This window comes from Mytilus edulis, chromosome 5 (genome assembly GCF_963676685.1).
Source record: "Mytilus edulis chromosome 5, xbMytEdul2.2, whole genome shotgun sequence".
In the NCBI taxonomy this organism is placed as follows: Eukaryota; Metazoa; Mollusca; class Bivalvia; order Mytilida; family Mytilidae; genus Mytilus; species Mytilus edulis.
In genome coordinates, this window is record NC_092348.1 from 53,561,538 (window position 1) to 53,584,970 (window position 23,433).

A 23,433-nucleotide genomic window follows, 5' to 3' on the forward strand; every position below is an offset into this window, starting at 1 on the left:
TCCACGCACGAACTTGTCTCAGAAAAAAATATATCTCTATACAATATTTTATTGGTATCGTTGTTTTCTTCTAAAAGTTGATGTTTCCCTCAGTTTTGGTTTGTAACCGGTATTTGTTCTCGCTTAATCGATTTATGACTATTCAGCAGCGGTATACTAACTGTAGCTTTTATTTGAAACCAAGTCAGAAAGGTTTGTCTTATTTTATTGGTAGTTTGTGTCGATAGGTCGCTGTCTAACTGACGTACACCCTACATCTATTTGTTTTTCCTGTTCTTGAACTTCTATAGTAAACAGACATCAAATAGAGAGTTGGTACATAGACTATATACATAATGCTTTTATATTATTATTAATATACTTCTCTGCATTATAGTTCTGTATTTTAATTTCGAATATAATTATAACCATTGCAAATACTACAGTAATAAAATTATTTAACGGAAGATATTTTCTGACATGATATCAAATAAGCTTGTTCCTCTGCATAAATGTGCAGCGGACTGTGGAGAAGTGTGATAATGTTCAACTTGTTTTGTTTTTTGTGTGTTTTTAATGTTTGTCAGTCAAACAAATCGATAGAAATTACTCGATATGAATTATTTTTCTGCAGGCCAACTGCTGATATGATATTTTATTCATTTTGTTTAAAGTTTGATATATTATATTACATAATAGTTTGATTGAACTGACTACAAAAAGCCAGTCTTTTTGTATCAACAGAGACATATATACATATATATATACACATATGTCTCTGATATTAATCTGTCAAGAAACAAAAATTCCAAATATAATTATATTCACGAGTATTTTTTTCTTCAAAACAGCGTTTATTCAAAATTAACTTAAATCTTCATAATCGGCCGTCTATTTATCTTTATCAGACGACATTCTCAGTCCCAACTGCATAGGTTGTACAGGTTTACGTAACACTTAGTAGGGGGTGTTCCGAATAGCACTGTTGTCTCGAATGTCTTAAACGCTTTTTGGGTCTTTTGTTTTACTGTAGTACGTATATCGGTTTGTTTTCTCCTCAATCAATACGGGATCACCTCCTGCTTGTTTGGAAATGATATTTCATTGACAAACAATATTTCGGTCGTTGATTAAGGTTGTAATTATATCGGAAAGCTATTAGCATTAAATGTTCCATTTGATATAACCATTTGTTTAACGCCGGTTTAAAAAAAATGATTCATATGAATAAATCAATTTGAATGCACAATTAGAATGATTAACTTTTGAAGATTTAATTTGACTATTGAATTTCACTATTTGCGAAGCATAAAACTGATATAATAGAAGCTATTAATGTTCCACATCAAAATTTATTGGCGTACTCGTAAGTGATTGAATATAGCTTGGTTGTTGTATGTGAACAACCACATTAGCTATATACTAAATAGTTTTATCTGTGAAAACAGGTATCTGCCAAATAATAAAATGTTATAACAGAAAGGATATAACTCAGTCTTGCTGAAAATTAAAACATAAACACCATGGCTGAAGCAAGGTAGGATTTAGATTATCATTTTCTTTTTCATTTTATGTCACTTTAAGAGAATATTTAAGTTTAATGGACTGCATTCTTATTTAAAGTTTAAATTGATTTTTTTTATATTCACACAGATAGTTTCAGATACACAAAAGCGGTTTTATTTGCTTTTCTTAAAGCTGCAAATACTGTGTTTTGTTTGTCTGTCTTTTTTATAATAATTTTTATAATGTTTGCATGTCATACAATTTCGTTTTCGATTTAAGTTATTTCAAAACGGAAATGGAAGAAATACATGCATATTACAGAGGTCGTTACATTTTTTTTTTCAATACTTTATTAATTTTTACAAAATATTAGTGCTTGCTTGCCCTAAATCAAATTCATATAATAAGAATTTGATTTTTCTAATTCGGACGTCCTAAATTTCTTCGATACTTTATTACATCAGGAACAATAACGATAACTCATTTGTTAAATCAGAAAGGGGTAAGATTATCACCTTTTTGCTTACATCATCTTCATTTGAACCTTGGTAGCCAGTTGTCTCTTCATACCACATCTCCTTACTTCTGTATAGACTATGTTTTCTAATGTTTCTATCTTTTCCCAAATGTTAAAGTACGTATTCCAATAATGGCTGGATTGGCGGAGAATCCCGGAACTTATAATCCAATCTAAAGTTATTAAAATTTTCTTAACGGCTATCACAGTATGCACAATATATAATAAAATATCTTACAGAACTCAAAAACCGTACAGCCTCCAAAAGAGCAAAACTCGTACCGTTAAGTACCTCCCCGGAGACAGCAACAAAAAAAAACTTACTTACGGACTTCAGATTTTACAGCAAGTAAAAAATGTATGAAAGAGCACAAAAACAAGCAACAAGAATAATACTCAAAGTACAGATCTCATTGATTACACTGGTGCCCTTATTCGGATAAAAAAATAACACCATGGTCAAAAGATTATAAAACCAATCAGCAGTCCAGAAGACACTAGACTGAAAAACTAGAAGATTAAGCAACGCGAACCCCATCTTAAACGGGATAACCTGAAGTGTTTCAAAATATTGATCAGCTCTGCAAGATGTTTCTGTCTATAGTGTACAAGTACTAATTTCTATACTGTAATATCCAGTAGAAACCAACAGTATAATACTTTGGATTGTATTAAAGTTATATTAAAAGTTCTGTCATTTCTTCCAATCCAACCATTATCGTTATACATACTTCTATTCTGGGGAGAAAGATAGTCACAATACAAAAGATACCGGTATGATTACCAATGAGACAACTATCCACCCAAAATTTCAAATAAAGTGGATGTAAGCAATTTTAGGCAATCATCCTAGCCCTTTTACTGATCAGTATCAATTATTTTTGCATTTATCTTTCATTTAAGGCAGGAAGTTGTGTTGTGATATTTTCAATTATTAATTAACGTATTTGTAATTGTTTTAAAGGTCTACATATAAATTAAACAGTATTTACATCGGACGAACGACTATAAGTGAATGTATTGGCATGTCAAATATGGAGTGTTTTAAGTGCATTTTTAAATGTCATAAACGCTAGTAATGTTTGATGAACAATAATGAAGCTGTCCTCACCAATCTTAAGCTGGATAAGGGCCAACTTCCACCCATTAAATGTACAAATGAAAATAAAAGACATTTTGAACGCCATGCAATATTCCACAAGAAAAAAAAAACTTTACTTTTAATAATTGAATCGTTCTTTTGTAGAACAGATGATTAATATTTGTAAAGATTTACAGCGTTTTATGTACCCCTTTCTTATCAAAGCGAACTCCAATTTTAATAATAAGTTCTTATTTGATACTGGTTGAAAAGTTTACTTTGTGGTATATGCTATTGTCCAAATAAACTATTTAGGCGAAGGTTTTTTCAATTATGTTGGCTCCGAGCATTACTGAACAGACGTTAATTATCGAAATGCGCATTAGCGTAGTAAAATCGTTACCGTAATTGTTATGTTGCTGTCTTGTAAAACCGGAATTTCAAGATAAGAATGATAAAATGGTTTGAAAGTCAAAGTCAAAACAGTTTCATCGTGTCGCTGTTTCATTTACTTTTTTGAAAACAATTGTCCTTTTCTAAGTTTTTATGTGTTAATGTGAGCCAAAATTTCCAGTTGATCTTTTATCGCAGAAAACATATTCTGGGAGAAGTTTTTTCTATAAAAACTGACAAAATCAAACGTGATCATATTTGTGACTTGTTAGGGGACGACCATTTGATATTCTGGGGAGGGGGGCAGGAGGACTTGTTTTGGATTGGTTATTTATTTCTGTAAACTAAGAGGACAGGTTATCTATTTTCTGCACTATTGAAACAAGATTTTTCATTTTCATAAAAGTAAGGGACCGATTATTTATTTTCACAATATATTTATAACATACAATTTTTAAAATTATTTGTGAATTATGAATAATACATGTATAGTCAAGTGATTATGTGCCATTAAATCAGAATTAATCATCATCCTCTGCAGAAATGAATCGTGTATAGTCTGAACTGCATATACATATATATGCATGTATTGCATACATACACAGTATTAAAGTTTGGTTGTATTTAGCCTTTGCGAACATGCTTCGCCGAGTGGAGCGAGGCAAAATATTGTTTGAAGGGTTTTGCAGCCACTAAAGGTCCAAAAAGCTATAGAACAAATGATGCAAAATCATGCTTTCTGGGTTTTCCCCAGACCCTTTCTTAATCTATAAGAATGCAAGTTTTGTTTTAATAATTTTATGACAATATTTTTGTCTCAAAGCAAAATTTATAGATTCAGTGTAAGACTTAGGTTTCTAGGGATAACAGCAAAAGACCAATATGCAAGATAAAGCAAAAATGTAATTCACATAGATAAGTCTGTGGCTTCTGGTTTTTTTTTAAACTCATGATCATGTTAATAACAAAATTACTAAATTACAAAAGACATGCAACACTTACAGAATACAGGAGGGCAATCAATGAACAAAAGACAAATGAATAAGAAACGTTGATCCCGAAAAATCAGGGTCTACGTTTGAGGGAGAACAGAACTTGCTTCTTGCAAGGCAAGACAAATAGACAAATACTTTATTTGAGTCTCACCTCAAAATTGACATACATTTATACATTAATAAAATAACAATAATATTTAAAACAACATGAGCCACTCTAAAAAGAGTTATGAGAGACTATAAAAAAACATTTCTACAAAACACATTATTATCTACAATTATATAATATAAGTTTTTTTTTAATAATACATCATAGCAGATTTTGGCGAAAAAGTACACACATTTTCATCAGTGAATAAAAATTCACAAGGCACTCGCCATGCATGAACACTCGAGCATGAACACAATTTGATATGTAGACAAGCGTTTGGTTTTGAACTTTCCTACATGAGGCATTTGCCTCAATGTAGTTACGGTCCTGTAATAAAAGTGAGGTAAGTGTTCCTGAGAAAATATACCACAAGTTAAATGAAACCAATTTTTAGACATTTCAAGTATATTTTAATAATATTTTTACTTTTATTAGTAAAAGATTTGGGAAGTGTTTCCCAATATTATTTTTTTGGGGGGGGGGGGGAAAGATGTATTTTTGAAGAATCTGGTGGCATCTCGTACTTTCGATTAGACCTGCTGAGTTATTTATTTTCAATAAATTGCAAGTCAGGTAATTCATTTTCAAACTACCACAGAACAAACCATTTATTTTTGTGATTATCAAGGCTGAGTTATTTATTTTCAAAATCCTCCTGCTAGTAATGAGTACTAAAATTCCCAGACTGCTTTGTGTATACATTCACTAGAGGGAATGAGTTGTATTGGTCTTTAACGAAATAAAGTTACACATTTTAAAATTATTTAAAAAAAAATTATGATAAAAAGGCTAAATTTCACAGAAAGAATCATGCGTATACTTTATATGGTTATTTATGATGTCGTGTTGCTTTCAAATTTACATATTATAAACAAATCTCCTTTTGTGAATAAATAAAGTTCCAGACTGCCTCTTGTTGGTTGCTATGAACGTTTTTCAGTACATAAAGCATATATCTCAATAAATTTTATGTAATAATTGTTTATAAAGATCTTAATTTGAATCGCTGCATGTCAAGTCATCGTGAGCTCTCAACGTAGATTTAATGTAGAAAATCGATAGTAGAAGTATTTCTAGTTTGTACCTTTCTTATGCAATTTCAAGTTCGAGATATAATTTATAATCTAGAAGTTAAGAAGTGACTACTTAGAAGTCTATGATTTACCTAGAATATGTATTAAATCATAGTAGGTGTAATAAACCAGGATCAAAGTCAGAGACATGGAAGTTCTTGTGTTTATTTATGACAAAAACTGTTTACAAAGAGATATGGTAAATCACCTGGTTGGTTACCTGTTTCATGTATACTGACAGCATTTAATAAAGCAACACTTCTAGTCTAATGCATTTGAATCAATACAATGAACAGATGAGGATATTAAAAAAAGAATTTTGGGTAGGGTTGGATTGGGGAAATAAGCACTCTAAAAAGGACAAAAATACACACAAAGAACTACAATTGAATGCAAAGAATCAATTCGAACACAAGAAAAAATATGGGGGAAACGACTTGCTGAGGAAGGATTCGTAGTGTCTGTTCTAAAACTAGTTGTTCTCGGCTGTTGCTTGTGACATGTCAACTTAAGGTGACAAATGACACAATAATTCACATTTAGAGACAAAACGTTATTATAGACCAAGAAAGAAAGATTACATTGTTGAACATATCTGGGATCATCTGTGGCGAAAGTATTTATTCTATAAGAAAGCAGATCGCACATAATACTAAGTAGTTGCAGAAACAGAATATTATATATGCGAATTATACGGCATATATCTTATGTGTTGCATTACTTTTGTCAGCCACTATATTTTCGGAAAGGTATGCGAGAGATCAGAATTAATGCCATGTCACATATTAAAATGTCATTTAATGTTTAAATGCTTACTGTTTATTAAAATCTTTCCATATAGTTAAACACCCAAGTGGTTAAAAAGTTATTATGATATGTGATCTGGTAGAGTACGTCAACAATAAGTTCTGATGGGTTTTATCCTAGGAATACAATGAGTGGTAGTACAACTTTCACAAAGGTATATTTGGAACCCTCTATTTGTTTTGGTTGGTCAATCCAAACAAACAATTTCCTGAGTACCTCTTAAAGAGCTATAGAAATGTATACATATATATTAATATCCTTTAATGTATATATTTGATTTTATGTCAGGTGTACTTTGCTAGTGCAATCTAAAAGAACAATTTTTAATTGAGTTTCGTGATGATGGTGATTCGGAAGTCATGGTTTTCTCGTGTGTTTCAAATCGCAATTTTAAAGTATTTTAAGTAATATCCGACAGCAGAAACATAACAGGATTTACGACTTTCCATTGTCTGTTTCACTGTGACAAGTCATGATAAAGGATTTTTTTTTCTTTATAATTATTGTTTCTTTTTTTGTATCTGAATTTGATATTTTTTCTTAACAAAATCGTCAAAACTATAATATAAACATAAGAAACCAGATACAAGCACTGCTGCTTTTTCAAATTTGTCTTATGTTGCTTCCGGTATTTCACCAGTGAAATAGAAACGCTGATAAAAATGTTCTTTCTTGTGACACTTTTATTTGTTTTGTTATACATGTATCTGTTTTTGTCTCTTTCGTTTATTTTAACAAATTTATGTTTTATGTCAATCAATGATTGCTCATAAAGTTTTCAGGTATGAATTTTCAAATCTGATAAACAAAAAAACGTTCATTTTGGAAATTATCTGACCTCATGGAGCCTTCACACATTTTTTTCTCAAAATGTCAAAAGAACAGAAAAACTTGTTCCAATGATCTGATTAGCGTCTGACTATGATGATCCTACCAAAAGCATGTTCCAATGTGACTATAGCAGCTCAATTCACGTTTCCTGCAGAATATCAAAGAACGGAAAAGACATTTTCTTTTGATCTAAACAATGTCTGACACTAGCGACCAAATAAAAGCTTTTACCCAGAAGGTCAAAGAACAGAAAAGACATGTGCCAATAAACCACTGATTCATGTCTGACCGTAGCTACTCTTTCCTGGAGTGTCAAAGACATGTTCCCAATGAACTTATAAATATTTGACCATAGCGACCCTATACATTTGTTTCTATTTATAAATAGTAGTATTAAATAATGTAGATTTAACAAATATGGGCAGGTTCATATTGAGTCAAGTAAATATGTTTATTGATTTAGGGTAGGTTTTAATCGGACAAAAGGTTTCGATTGTTTGTTTTACCTCTCTTTGTAAATGATCTATAAAATAGAATCGTACAATATTGCTAATTAAAACTTCGGGAAATATCAAATTCGTCAAGGTAGGTCCTTTTTTTATTTAAATTTGATAATAACTGATGAATTATATATTACCAAATACTTTATTTATAAAATAACAATAGTATGTTGCTAAACATTTATTTTAAAACATTAAATATTGAAACATACAGCGAATAGTTATCAAGAAACAATGTTTCAAATGGAATGACTAATATCAACTCCACAGTGAATGTAAGCGAACTTCAGGGACTTTCAATCGTGTTTGAGTATTTATGAATATGTTTAAACATTAACCGATAAAACAAAACAAAAATATATATGATAGCATTGCTTTCTCTGTTAACTTTTGTTTAAGTCTACTCATCTTGAAAAGGTTTTTTAACGATTTCCCAGGACATGATCACTGCCATCAAATTTCCAAATGTGTCCTTGTGTTTCGTTCTTGTTTTTTTTTCTTCTTGTTATAGACCTGGTCTTTCTTTCCACCTTATGCAATAATGCATAGAAAAAAATAATCGAAAAAAGATGTCTAGAGTAGAAAATTAAAGTCGTGGTTTTTACAAAAGAAATCAATACGTTTTGTTTAGGTTCTGGTGATATGTAATATTTATAAAAGTTCTGAAACGACTTTACGGCCTCGTTTGCGTTTTCTCACTGGATTTACATCTAGTCAATTACATATGTCTATTTAATAATGAAAAAATAAACTAGGGTTTTAAAGGACGATACCGTGTAGAGAATCGAATATTTCTTTTATAAAATCATGAGGTACATAGAGTAAAAAAGTCAAAGCAGTAGTCTGAAACGACATGGTATTCAACTGGCCATTTGTTGCCAAATTTACAGAGATTTTCGACTGTTCGTTCATTCAATTCAATATAACCCTGGGTTAAATTTGGTTGCGAGCGCTCAACCCTCCAAGCACAAAGTACGAATACCATTAAAATCAAAGAAGTTGGTGTACAATTTTGAAAGTTAATAACGAAACAAGGGATAAAAATTGGGACGACATCCAGTGTGTTAATATGAAAAAAAAAGATCGAGAAGTTTTTTGGATTGTTTGTTTTTTTGTTGTGACATACATAGTTTGTTTAATTCATTTCGTTTCATCTATATCAATTCTACATTTAATGCACATGTGCATTTAATTGTTATTGTCGTTAGGACTGATGAGATAATATAAGAAAACAAATGAAATCATTACTAAAGTAGTGAAAGGAGCCATGCGGAAATTGATTACGAACGTACTTAAAGTTCACATTTAAACTATAATTGCTATCCAATTATAGTTAAAGTGATTGAATCATGATAGATAAACAATACCTTCAAAGACCAATGTAATTGTCTAAACAATCTAAAATTATTGACATTACAATTTAATGCACTTATACAAGTATTTTTGTTTAATTGAATTCTAAATGGAATAACAATCTTTTTTATAAGAATAGAAAATCGTGATACTTAATGCGAAATTGAAAATAGGGGTATTCACTGAAAATTTTCCCATCAAAATATTTACTGAGTTGAAAAATAAATATTGCTAACAAAGTTTATGAGTTCCATTTATTAAAGAAAAGGTTATGTCCAATTTATAATTGCATCCATTTCTGTGAGAGAGAAAAAATGAAATCTATTTGTAGAGGGTTTTTCGCCATCAAGACTGTAACATTAAGTCTTTGATTATCAAATTCATTCTTTCTCCAATAGACTCATTGATTTCACCACGAACTAGCTCCTCAACTGACCTCATTTCGTTTTTATTTCATTGGACCGTAGCGGAGTGACGGACTGCGCGCAGGCAACACCATTTGCCCTAACCATAGTGTAACGTGGGCATAAACACGACGTAGAAGTGTCCTTATATCCTTCAATGAAGTTAATTATACCATTACTGAAATAATGTACTGATTTAAAATACAATGGAAGATTTAATAAGTACTCGCGTCTGCCTATTATCAGTAAATGGAGCATTCATTTCATAAATAACATAATTGTATTTTGAAAGGAATTCAGTTGTCAACTTGCAATAATTTAATTAGAATTCGGTTTCATGTTTGAAATCTAACACTCATACCACTAGTTTTTTGTATTATACGAAATAGTTATTTTAACAATCAATGACAATTTGATATTTTCCACTTGTTATTTTCAAGCAAATTAATACCCCCTTACAGTTGACATTGACAGACTTTATCAAAACGAGGCTTAGAATTGTTCTCTCATGGCAAAGTAGGTTTTCCTGAAATATCAAACTGTATGTTTCATTTCATTTTTTGTTTTTTTTGTTAAGATATGTTTTATTGTAACGTCCACATTTCTATCCGCCTATAAATACATTGGTTTCTTTTTAATGTGTCTTTATTATATTGAAACCAAACTATTTACTCACCATAAGTTTTTCAAAAAAAAAAGTTAAAGTTTCAGTGCTTCGTGCATGTTAATAGCGCCTTGTAACAAACCATGTCTGTATATTCAGGACGAAGATGTAATCTCTGAATATGTTCCATCCAATCAAAGTTTTATCGATAATATCGCTTTAATATACAACCTCTAAGTTAGTAAAAATTCATTTGAACTTACAACAGAAGATGTTCATCTTATATTAAACGTATGCAAAATATTATTAAAAAAAGTCTATAAACCTGACTGTATAGTATTTCAAACCTGCATCAAAACCATGTTAATTATCACATCAATATGTTATAAAAAGAAAAAAAACACCCGCTTTACAAAAATATGTAATACCTTTTTTATAACAGTAAGCTATTTCAGACATCAAGCATACCTACAGTCTTTCATTCGCATTGAATGAAGGAATGCCTGCTTTATAGACGCTAGTGTATTCCATTTATATGTAATAAAAGCTTTCCTTTAAATGTATATGGACCAAACAAATCTATTTGTATGTAGATTAGTTTTTAAAGAGTTGCTGTGTGAAAATTAAATTGTGCGTCAGAATAAATCTTCATTTCAACAGAAGATTTGAACGGAAATAATGTCTTTAATAGGAAAACCTAGGAAACGAGATAGAAAGTAAGTTTTTTTTGTTAAATATTTAATTACATTTAATTTAATACAAATCACATGAATAGTCGACAGATGTAAGCTTAATACACATTTTCCCCCATACAGATCGCGATTTATTAATAACACCGTTACGTTAAAACTCTTTTTATATTTGGAAAAATATTTTTTAAGGCGCTTCTTATTCGTATACAGTGTAATTAGCTGTCTTTAAAGTGAACTGCTTAGATTAAGGTCAGTTTATTTTAAGCCTGGTTTAAGATCTTTTTATTTTTTTGTACATGGTTTTGACTGTCTCATATGGTTCGATTTTGACCCTTTCCTTCTCCATATAGTATCTTTATGCAGTCGGAAACCCGGCTGAAATAGAACAAAAGAATCGAAGCTTTTTGTTAGAGAAGGCGATAAATGTTTACTGTAATGTTTACTATAGTGACAAAAATTTTAAAAGTTAATAGAAACAAACAAAATTTAAAATTTCTTCTCTATAACGAAGTGTTTTATTTTAAAAACACCATTTGCATAAGTTTTCAATTTATTTAATACATAGTTAAGCATAACAATTAGATATCAAGTCGACGACATGGGTATCTTTCAAGTTGGATGTAGAAAATGCATAACCTCCGATTTTTTTTTTTTTAATTTATCACGGACGGAAAACATATCAATCTATTAGTTCAGTAATTTTCGTGTCTGCCCTTCCATTATGCGACTCAAGAAAAAAATTCCAAATAAAATGGGTAACAATTGTATCGAAAAGAGAAAATCGAGTGCACCTTTTTATGTTAGGGCGTGTTTGAGTTGAATATTTTGTCTTGATATCGTACAAAGCAAGAATATTTCATCCATCGTCTCGCTTCAGATTCTATTATTTTTATATACCAAAGCTACAGGTTAACTTTATAACATAAAATAATCACAGTACTAAAAGATGAAATATACGGGTCAAGTGAAATATCTATCTAATGAATCACGAAAACAGAGTAGGTGTGTTCGAATAGCTATTTTTTTTACTGAAAGTACTTGAAGACGACAGTCTTTCAAGTTGGATGATGAAAATGCATATCTTCGAAAAATTATAATTTTTGTGTGTGTGAAAACTAAGGTTTATAGTCTTCAACCACTAAACAAATCTAGTCTGCCCTTCCACGAAATATTAAATTAAATGTTTTATAAAATGTTCATGAATTTTCGAAAATTCCACCTGACAACCGATCAGACAATAGTTTTAAGTTGAATCAATGCAGACAAGATCATAAACTGATGCTCATTAGCTAGTTGATACATTTGTTTTTTAAAATACAACTGACATATGAGGATCGTAATGGTGCAATGTGGATAATTTTATCGGTTTCTGAGAGCAAAATTGGCAGCGCGTCATCCCTACAATGGCTTCCATTTCTACGATTGTGAAAATGAACTGGCGTAATGGGGAGATAATTTTGACGAAGTAGAATCCTGACTGTCAACAAGAAATAGTCTGTTATGCTAATTTTTGTTTACATTTTCTAGTTTGACCACCCCTCTCCGATTTCTGAAATTTTGTGATGATAATAAAGTATACATCGTTGTCGAACTTGACTGTTTTGTGTGTGCATTCCATGGAACTATTATACATAAATAACAAACAACCATTTATATCTAGTAGTTGGGGGCTGGTCTCATTTTTCGGTTTCTTTCCATTGTTTGCCGTGAATTCCATTTCTCCAAATTTTGTTTATGCCATTTCTCCAAACTTTGTTTATTTTGTGAATTCCATTTCTCCAAACTTTGTTTATGCCATTTCTCCAAACTTTGTTTATTTTGTGAATTCCATTTCTCCAAACTTTGTTTATTTTGAAATATGCTCTTTAAGAGATTAACTGTGGATAATTTTACTTTCAGATATAAAACTGTATTGTTTACTAAAATCGCATGAAACTGCAGTGTTTAAATACGATAGTTTCTGTTCGATAATCAGTTTGATCTACTGAGCAGCTTGTATTCATTTTGCAGTCATAATATTGTCGAGTTTTCATTATGGTTGATCATGTTTGTTTTCGTCAATGTATTTGCCATAACCAAAATTGGTTTTTGTATGTTTTGCAAATAAAGAATTATTTATTATTGAGCTAACGGAGTCATAACAGTGTTTAACTATTAACAATGTGTACAAGTCTGAGTCGAGCAAAAAATATTTCAGCCCACTTATTTTAACTTTGTCTAATTTCGTTTTCTTTTTCGGTCCCGAGCTCTATACGAAAAATTAACCTTTCGAATTCAGTGCCTATCTACATAGTTTAACTGACGAAGACTTTTTAGCATGCATCTTATCATGTCATACAGACTTTGATCTAAACGAAGATGAACGGACTATGTTTCAAAAGGCCTGCATCAGAAACATATACTGGATGTGCGCGACTTGAATTGGATGAATAGAACAATTTCTACATATTAGACAATTAGTTGTGTAAAAGATTCTACTGTGTGAACATTGCTACTTTCTTAGGCTGATAAACATTTAATCTTATTCTCTTGTTACGCATTCTTCACGTTTATATATTTGTGTAAAGGTTAATTTTGATATATTGTATGTAAATATACTGTCCTATCTTCCAACTTTACTTTAACTATCGATCTAACTAATGCTCTTCATTATTGGAGGAAATAAAGATATATATTAACAATGTGTACAAGTCTGAGTCGAGCAAAAAATATTTCAGCCCACTAATTTTAACTTTGCCTAATTTCGTTTTCTTTTTCGGTCCCGAGCTCTATACGAAAAATTAACCTTATATATGCTAGGCTGTTCATAAGAACTTTTTGTGGTAAAATATCAATTCACTACATTTAATCAAATTAAAATACTGTCTCGCAACTACCATTACACACTCCTTGTGGAATTTATTTAATTGATATCTTTTTTGTATAAATGAAACGTGCAGTAATCCTAGGACACAATATTTATCAAAAAAATCAATGAAATATGATATAATCATAATTTGCAAATTTATATTACAAGAGTTATTTTTGTTTGAGCAAATAGACATGCTTAAAAGATATATCCTCATTTGGTATAAATATGATTGTCCCAGGGGAAACATATCGAGTCACATATCGATCGGATGTGTCCCAGGGGAAGCATATCGAGTCACATATCGATCGGATGTGTCCCAGGGGGAAACATATCGGGTCACATATCGATCGCAAATGAAACCATGTAAAATCAGCTTGTTTAAGAATGGTTTGCTTTTCTTAAAGTTATATCATTTATATTCGTTTAACAAAAACGAGATGTTTGGTTTTACTGTTGAAGTCCATTCCCATATTCACAGAGAAGCAAACTGTTTGGTTTGTAAGCCAACAATAGCTGTTTATTTGCAGCATTCATTTAAGTACATACATATTTCACTATGATCTTTTCGTTCTATGTAGATGTATTATAAGTTGTGACATACAGGGCGTAGATCAAATCAATATAGTTTCTATGATAGTATAAAAATACTGAATTACTTTATAAAAGGTTGTCATAAACATATATATATTCTTTCAATCTATTTGACATTGATGGTATTGTATACTCGACACGCATAGAGGACTACGTTTAACATATCCTTAAATTCAAATAAAAGATCGCAAGTAACGTTAATTCAGAGGTATATTGTACTAGAAAAGAAATAGTAAGATTATCGAATTAAGATAATTCCATAATTATTGTATATAATTTCACCAACAGCTATTTAAATCGAGTAACTTTTGTGTTGACTTAGCGTTTTTAAGTACATTTAACGACCTTAAATTGAATTTAATGGAGTTCTCATTATTATAATTCGTGTTTTGAAAAAAATCCACGGGCATAAAAAGTTCAAATAAAGTTTAAAAATCAAGATACCTATAGATACCCTTTGACTCACAGTCTTAAAACAAGCCTTACACATGGACAATGGCCATAAACACCTTACTGATATAAAAAGAATTTAGATTTTATCTTGACCAAAGTTCTTAAATCATAAGTTCTATGATTACTTTTCGAATCAGACTACAGGAAATTTTAAAAACTTTTACAATATCAAAATGAAAAAGTCTTCATATTGATCTTTTTATCTGAGATCGTCATCTGTTATTTAGTCTTTTTTTATTTCGTGTAAAAAAGGTTAAAAGAGGCTCAAAACGGTTTCCAAAACTATAAAACATTTCCCCTTTCTCGATAGAAAAGTCATTAGCTACAAAGGAGCCCAATACTGAGCCTTTGGTTACAAATTAACTTAATTCGACGTGAACTTGCTTTGTTACAGGAATCACAAGCAATGAGAATTGAAAAACAGCATTCAACATGGGGGTTTTCTTTAGAGGGTGGTGATAAATGTAATAAGGATGATATGAATGAAGATGATTACGCAGAAGATTGCAAAACTTCCGGTACTGTCACACCAGTTTGGGAGACAACTCCTCCGTAAGCCTCTTCCTTTGTTTGGAGGTGGAGGTGTTTAAATGGAACCGTTTTATCTTGCACGCTTAAGGTAACCGTCACAATGTTTTGGGGAGTTTTAAATGTTGCACAGCACACTTTTTTCGTTGCTGAATTGAAAACCAGTCGCATACATTGGGTCATCGAAAGATACTAACATACTTCTAGGCATATCAGCATTTCTTATATAGAATCAAATGTAACCTTTAGTCATAACAACCCAATCATTATGGAATGGTACGACGCAAAAACAACATTCGATTCCGGTATCTATATCTTCGATTAATTTGTATTTACATTTTGCAGTTCATAGCAATTCAAATGTTAGATAATTACATGTAGCGTTGTTACAACTTGCAAAATTTTATAAATAAAAACTCGTTAACACGAGATTTAAATGGTCCATAGATATTTGTATACCGCGAAGAAATATAAACTTGAGACCCTGAAATTCTTATTAAAACGAAATAAATGAATAGATTAAAAAAAAAAATCTTAATAGCAATAAAAATATTATATAAAACAGGAACAAAAGTGTGGCGCACCAACGAGACCACAGTCACGTATCTATCCAAATAATCTACGAAGTGGAAAAACATTATTACGAAACGAATTTAAACAAATGCTAATTCCTGAATTGCATTTGCATCTAATATGACCAACGTTAATGCAAAGCCGACCTATTAAATTTTCATAGTGGTTGGTATTGTGTTGAATTGCTATGACCACCGTCATATTAATATTTAAAGCCCAAATCAATATTTAATTTCCAAAGCTTCAAAATGATGTCATACAAATGAGATTAGCGGAGATTTACTTTATATACAAAACTGACCAATATTTATATAACACTTGACAATGTTTGATAGTGTATTGGTTGTATGTGTGCACTTGTTTTATGATCTGTTATGTATCTGTAAGTGTTTGTTATGGCATATTAAATAATGTTACGTTAAAAGTTGACATAACTGATTTAGTTATTAATTAAAATATTTGAAGTTATGTTTCAGTATTTTTGTGTTATGTCAAATTAAAGGATTTTATGTTAAAAGTTGACATAGCTGATTAGCTTATAATTTAAAATATTTGAAAATGTATGTACTTGAAAGTTTTTGTTATGTCACATTAAATAATATAATGTAAAGAGTTGATATAGGTGATTACGTTATAATTTAAAATATTTGCCGAATGTCCTTATTGTACAGGGGATCAAATTAAAGACTGTGGGGTGTAACCTAGTCTTGTTAACCTTGTTTCAATTCGAATTAAATGGTTCTAGTACATGATAGTAGTACATACATGTATATGTTGATATTGTTTGTAAATATGGAGATATATATAGAAAATTCTGATTATTATATTCATTACAGACCAGAAATAGACAGCAATATGAAAAATAAGCAAATTTCCAATTCCTGGAGTGTTGGAATTAATTCTACTCAGAAGGATATGTTAGATGACGATGCCCAGTAAGTTAAATATTCTTTATATCAAATATGTTATGTTTTATACATTTAAAAAGTATGAGGAATATACTTTGGTGAAATGTATAGCACCGTGAAATTCATATGAAAATTGAAACACGAATCAGAATAAAATTGTGTATACATAGAAAATTGTAGTATCAAATAAGTAAATAATTGTTATTAAAAGTAAGGATTGAAAACTCCCATGTTTTTGTTTAACTAACTTTGTTATGTTTTTGGGGTTTTTTTTATATTAATTTTGACTGTTAAATTAGAATATTACATTAAATAATAACAATGCATTTTTGTATTATAATGATCTTTTGTTATCAATAGACTTACAGTATGTCAGAATCCCGCTTGTACGGGACTTTCTGCTGTATATGTTTAAAAAGTACAGATTGAAGACGGTTGATGCCTATCAAATATACATTTTAACATGACGCATGTTTAGGATATTTTGCATCCGTGTTTCTTGTTTGTCACCAGTGAACAGATTTTTCAGTTCAAAATATAAAGAAGGTAAAACATTGGTTGTTTTAGAAGTCTGATTCTTTTGTTTTATTTTACAGCTTGAAAGTTAGCTACTCTCCTGGAAAGAAGGGTGGAAATTTTGGACTTCCACTAGGAGCTAAACTTACAGTTCCAGAGGGATTATTTGGTAAAAAGGATTCGATATCATGTCAAGTAGCCCCACCATCACAGAGATGGCGGCATTCGCCTGTATTGCCATATTATGAGCACCTTACAAGTGAAATATTTATTTTAAATTCAACAGTTCATCCTTTAAAGAAAAGTGTTATTGTGAGGATACCATACTATCAGATAGATTCTGAACATAACGAGATTAACGTTAAAGGAAAATGGAAAGACGAAGAGGAATGGGTCAATGTAGGATTTCTCCACAAGGTACTATAATTAGTTATTTGCATTTTAATAATATTTTAAAGATATTGCGTGTATATAATGTTAAATCAGATTATTTATATCATACATATAAATACTTTTACGGTAGTTTTACCTTTTCAACAACACATTTGCTTTTATGCTCTTTATCAAGTAGATATATATTATATATATATATATAGAGAGAGAGAGAGACATAAAGGTTTGAACAATGTTATATTTTTACCGGGAAAAACATCTGTTATAAGGCACATCTTAATTGCTTTTGGTAAATAGTTTGATTGGATATAATGAACTTGGTACGGACATTGCTTTTACCACCATATGAAAGAAGAATATGTATCAGTTTCCTTCCATTGCTTTGATGTTGTAGTGTAAAATTGTCACAATTATAGTTTGAATTGTCTGTGCTGCTTTGAAATCTATTTACGCAAACGGTTCTGTGGAACGTGTACATTTTCAAATGAGTTGACCTGAAATCTAACGTCAATTAGTCTGCAGAAAAAAACCTTACCTCTACGTTACTATCAACAAATAATATTGGCTAGTTATACTCAAAGATGTGCCTGATGACTTATCTGGAATCTTTGTAGCTTAGTCCCGCATATATGATGCTAAGGTTGAAAACCTACATTCAGAAACAATTTTTTTAATAGCGATGTCAAGGTTGAATACCTAAAATGACATTTACAAATATTGAAAAAGTAATAAAGTGAACTTTGCGTTTACGTCAGTGATACAGCAATCCAACAAATAAAATTTGTCTATCTCGGTCCTTTTTCTTTCAACATGATGTAAAATGATAATGGTTGTTATTTAAGTGTTGTCTGCTTTTTGATAAACAAAATCTGTTTTTTTTTTCAGTCGGATACCTCCTCCCCATGTATAGAACTGGAAATCGACAGACTAGGTGTATTTGTGGTCACCTTCACTCCAAAGAAGGAGACTTTCGAAGTGACTACACAAGGATGTTTATATAATGCACACATGAGTAAATATATCAGTGTTCGTGTACCAAAGAAAGCTGCAGAGAAAAACTTTCAATGTGCAATACAGGTGAGAACATTAATTTCACACACGTTCATATCCAAAAATCTTTATATTTGCAGAACACGTTGCGAAAATAGTTGTTGAGGGAAACTTTGAAATGTTGCCTGTTTTGATAATAAAAAGACAAAACTGTTTGCGGAAAATTAAGATGGGAATTGATCTAAACGTACAAGTAGAGCTGAAGTTGGTAATGGCTCTATACTTTTAAATCATTTAAAAGTTGTTACGTCTGCAGCATGTGAAAAGTACAATTGATACATCATAGCTATTTAGATTTTGAGAGAGCAGATTTCATATAGCTATTGACATATCCCCATCAAATATAAAAATGTTAATCTGGTATGCCTTTCCAATCCGTTATATACTAAAAATATGGTACATCAAAATATGCTAATTTCGTCATGGTGTGTTGACATGCCGTGGTTACTTTGAGATCACATGTGAAATTTGATTTTAAAAAGAGAAAGAACAATAAATCTGACATTTTGTAAGTCATACCGTATACATTTTTACATTAACTAAGACTTGTTTTAAATCTATAACTTGATTCTATTTTTTTTTTATTTGTAGATAACTCCAATAACCGAAGAGAAGGTTAAACTAGCAAAGGAGTTCTATCCATTTGAAACCTCAGAATTGGAAAATGTTTCAGAAATAATCGACTTAATTCCTAATTTTCAATGTACATTCAGACGAGCAGTAAGCGTTAAACTGCCCCTCCCCGCCAATGTTGAGGTCGAAAATGAAAGCGCCAACACTGATATTGCAGTATTAGCAAAACTGGAATCTGGATGGGAATTAGTAGATACAAAATACAGATTCACAAGAACCACAGTAACTTGCGATGTCAAAAGTCTTACAAGGTATGGGAAAGGGATAATGTGATAATGTAAACTACAATGTATTATAAAGGGCTTATTATCAACAAAACATCAGTAGCATAATTTTGGGAATAAGTAACCTGAATTAAGCTAACTGAATTACAAAAATCTATGTCAATTTATCAAAATTGGATATAACGCCTTTCAGCTTTTTTGCAAAACTAAAATACAGCCAGGTGTAGGTTTTTTAATTATTGGTTACTATACTTGCATGCGGTCATTCTCTGTACAATCTGATGCACTCTATTTCGCAATTAATCTTTCAGTCTTATAATAATAAAAATGATACTTACATATTTGAAATTTGTTTTCAGATTTTGTGTGGTTAAATCGAAACCAGACAGAAAGAAAAGAATGGCCGCTGCAGTCAGTATTTTGGAAGGTCGGTGTGAAATGGAAAAGGGCGAGGTTATGGCATTTATAAATTTCCAAGAAAAAATATGGTTTTTGGTGCTGGAATGTTTCCCTAAGAACAAATTAGACAGTAAAATTGCTGAAATGAAAGAAAAAGGTTTCCGACATTTTAAAAAGGAGATAAGCAAACCGGAAGAACCTGTTGATAATAAACAACACTTTCGGAGACCGCCAACTATCAAAACCAAATCTCAAAATGTACCAGTAGAATTCGAAATATTTGATGGATTGAAATGGACATTTAATGTTTCTGATGATCTCAAGGCCAATTTAGATAGTGACTATATGGAAAACAAAGACCTTCAATATTATAAACATTTACCGGAAAGTTTACGCAAATTTGTTATAGAACCCAAAACTACGGAGGAACGAACACTTATAGGTGCAATAAATCTAACGCCAGTCGGCATAAATGATCAAAAAGTTCGAGAGGCATCAACAATGGCGCTAAGGATAGAAGTCGACGAGGAAACGGTAAAAGCGTACTTCCATGAGGAGGTTATACCAGAAGAACCGGAAGTCAAGAAAGAAAAACCGAATTTGGATTTGTTGAGAACACCCGAGATCAAAGTTGATAAACCTACAACACCTTTCACACCAAAGTTTAAACCCCTGCCAGCTAGTGTCATGGAGCGGTTGATGAGAACAAGCCGACCTCAGATAATCAGTAAGCATTTTTTTTTCAAAACAAACAAATCCGTTATATAAATATTTCTAAACTATGCTTCTATTACCTTATCATTTTATTGTTCAAAATAAATGATATCGCATTCATTAATAACAGATACAACATACGCAATTCGTATATAAGGTTACAGTGTTTCGTAATGTGCAATGTGTGGATATTTTATTTGTTCGGTGTTAATAAAAGAAACTTTGTGTGTATACGCCAATAACGACACAATTACATGACACCAATTTTCTTACTGATATTAATTTCATCAATTTATTAAACGAGGAAATTTAAATCTACTCTTGATACTGTTTTTTTTATTTATAGATTATCGTTGGTTATCTGAACGAGATTGATTTTTTCACTTGAGCCGGTACGACGAAAGTGAGAAAAGAAATCGATATCAGATGACCAATGATAATCTGTTTATATCGCTATTTACCTATAGAGACGTTGTTAATTTCCTTGACAACTGTATGTGTTCCCTTAGTTTCTAGCGACAATTTTTATATCACTCAACTCCGTTTTTATATCACTCGACTCCGCTGAAAAAGGAAATTTTCGGTCAGCAAGATCAAAGAAAAAAAAGGTAAAATAGCGATAATAGTCCATCGTTATAAAAAGAAAGACTTATATATATGCTCTATTCTAGGATCTACAACACAAAGTATTTGCAATAATAGCAATGTTTAGATAGCCATTTTAAACATCAATAAAGTTTATGCTTAACATTTATACAGTCGAAATATCCCTGTTAAAACATTTAAGTAAATACATCATTTTGTAAATTAAACAAGTGTGGACACAGATGAGTGTGGATAGTATGTTTGGATGTTGGACATTGTCTTATGACAAAAGGAGTTGTATGTTTTTCCTTTATGGTGTTATTTTTTTGTCTATCTGATGAGTTAAGCCTTTTTTAACTGATTTTTATAGTTCGTTCTTATGTTGTACTGTTATACCACTGTCCCAGGTTAGGGCTTGGGATCCCACTAACATGTTTAACCCTGCCACATTATTTTTGTATGTGCCTGTCCCAAGTCAGGAGCCTGTAATTCAGTGGTTGTCGTTTGTTTATGTGTTACATATTTGTTTTTCGTTCATTTTTTTACATAAATGAAGCCATTAGTTTTCTCGCTTGAATTGTTTTACATTGTCTTATCGGGGCTTTTTATAGCTGACTATATATGCGGTATGGGCTTTGCTCATTGTTGAAGGCCGTACGGTGACCTATAATTGTTAATGTTTGTGTCATTTTGGTCTTTTGTGGATAGTTGTCTCATTGGCAATCATACCACATCTTCTTTTTTATATTATTAACTGTGTTGCACGGTGACAACCAACCTGAGCATTAGAACTGTTATTTATTTAATATTTTTTTTTAATGTTTAAGACAGGCATGGAGGAGACAGTAATAACACTAGTTACCGAATGATTATGATAAAAATATGTTCTACATCTTTGATTTTGGATACATTTTGTATCTAGGAGAGCAAAACATAATAGATTAATTTTTTCACGCGTTTTTTTTCTATATGGGAGATGATATCTAGATTTGAGAACATGATATAAGGAGCCTGTAACTCTGTGATTGTCGTTTATTAATGTGTTACATATAAGTTTTTTGTTTATTTTTTTTTTATCATAAATAAGGCCATTAGTTTTCTCGTTTGAATTGTTTTATATTGTCATTTCGGTGCCTTTTATAGCTGATTATGCGGTATTGGCTTTGCTTATTGTTTATGTCCGTACAGTGACCTATAGTTGTTAACTTCTGTGTCATTTGGTCTCTTGTGGAGAACTGTCTCATTGGAAAGCATACCACATCTTTTTCATATGTATTTGCTTACTATTGGTATTGTTCACTAGATTTAGTTAAAAAAAACTTAAGTTAAGACTAAATAATTCTTCAATGTTTCCATTTGTAAAAGGACATAACCCTAGAATGATAATCAAAGTGCTTGTAATCACTGAATGGTTATTGAAGACTGCTTTAATTTATCAGTTGGTAGTGAATTTTGCATTGTATATTGTATAAAGCATTAATTTAAGTTGATTAAACTACTATTCTGGACAGAGAAAGACAACTCTAATTTTCAAAGAAGATTTCATAAAGCATTGGTTTTAGGTAATTCAACAACCATTCTGGACAATTTATGGTCTCGACTCTTGTTTTTGGCCCTCAATTCCTCGACTGTTTGCCCCAATAACCCTTAAAATATACCCCAACCTTCTACTTATGGTATTAAACATTATGGTACAATTTCAGAGCAATTGAAATACTTATACACAACTTTTTGTACTGACACTAAATTAATGCTTGTTTTGGGCACCTTTGGAACCTAAACCTTATGGACTATAACCCCCAAAATCAATCCCAAGCTTCCTTTTGTGGTTATAAACATTGTGTTATAATTTTATTTATTTCGCTTATAGTTCAGTTATTATATGGAAACCATCTGTCTTGGACGACGACGAAAGGATACCTATTTAGGACCGCAAAAATTTCTGTGGTGTTATAAAAATTTCAAGCATGAACAATGAAATATAGTTTAAGAAATCGATAAGCCTAGATAGAACTTATCGTTTTTTTAACATAATTGAACAAACATAATATGTTTGGTTCAAATTAAAATAGAATGCTTTTATCTCCCTAATACTTACATTGTACATAAGAGGTGATACTACTTTGACA

General features: G+C 31.0%; 1 protein-coding gene across 9 annotated transcripts in view; it reads left to right on the forward strand.

Moving 5' to 3' along the window:
* The window catches only part of LOC139523931 (uncharacterized), a 44,346-nt gene that overhangs the window by 9,867 nt on the left and 11,046 nt on the right, over positions 1-23,433 (forward strand). For 2 of the 9 annotated variants that reach the window (XM_071318355.1, XM_071318363.1), the window contains exons 2-6: positions 16,719-16,817; positions 17,387-17,723; positions 18,585-18,776; positions 19,341-19,633; positions 19,966-20,732. In XM_071318355.1, coding sequence (XP_071174456.1) covers positions 16,719-16,817; positions 17,387-17,723; positions 18,585-18,776; positions 19,341-19,633; positions 19,966-20,732 — 1,688 coding nt within the window. Of the gene's footprint in view, positions 1-1,085; positions 1,517-4,903; positions 4,966-7,852; positions 7,919-10,667; positions 10,911-15,175; positions 15,334-16,119; positions 16,265-16,718; positions 16,818-17,386; positions 17,724-18,584; positions 18,777-19,340; positions 19,634-19,965; positions 20,733-23,433 lie in introns of those variants that run through there. The other 7 variants (XM_071318356.1, XM_071318357.1, XM_071318361.1 and 4 more) reach the window with 7 other exon arrangements.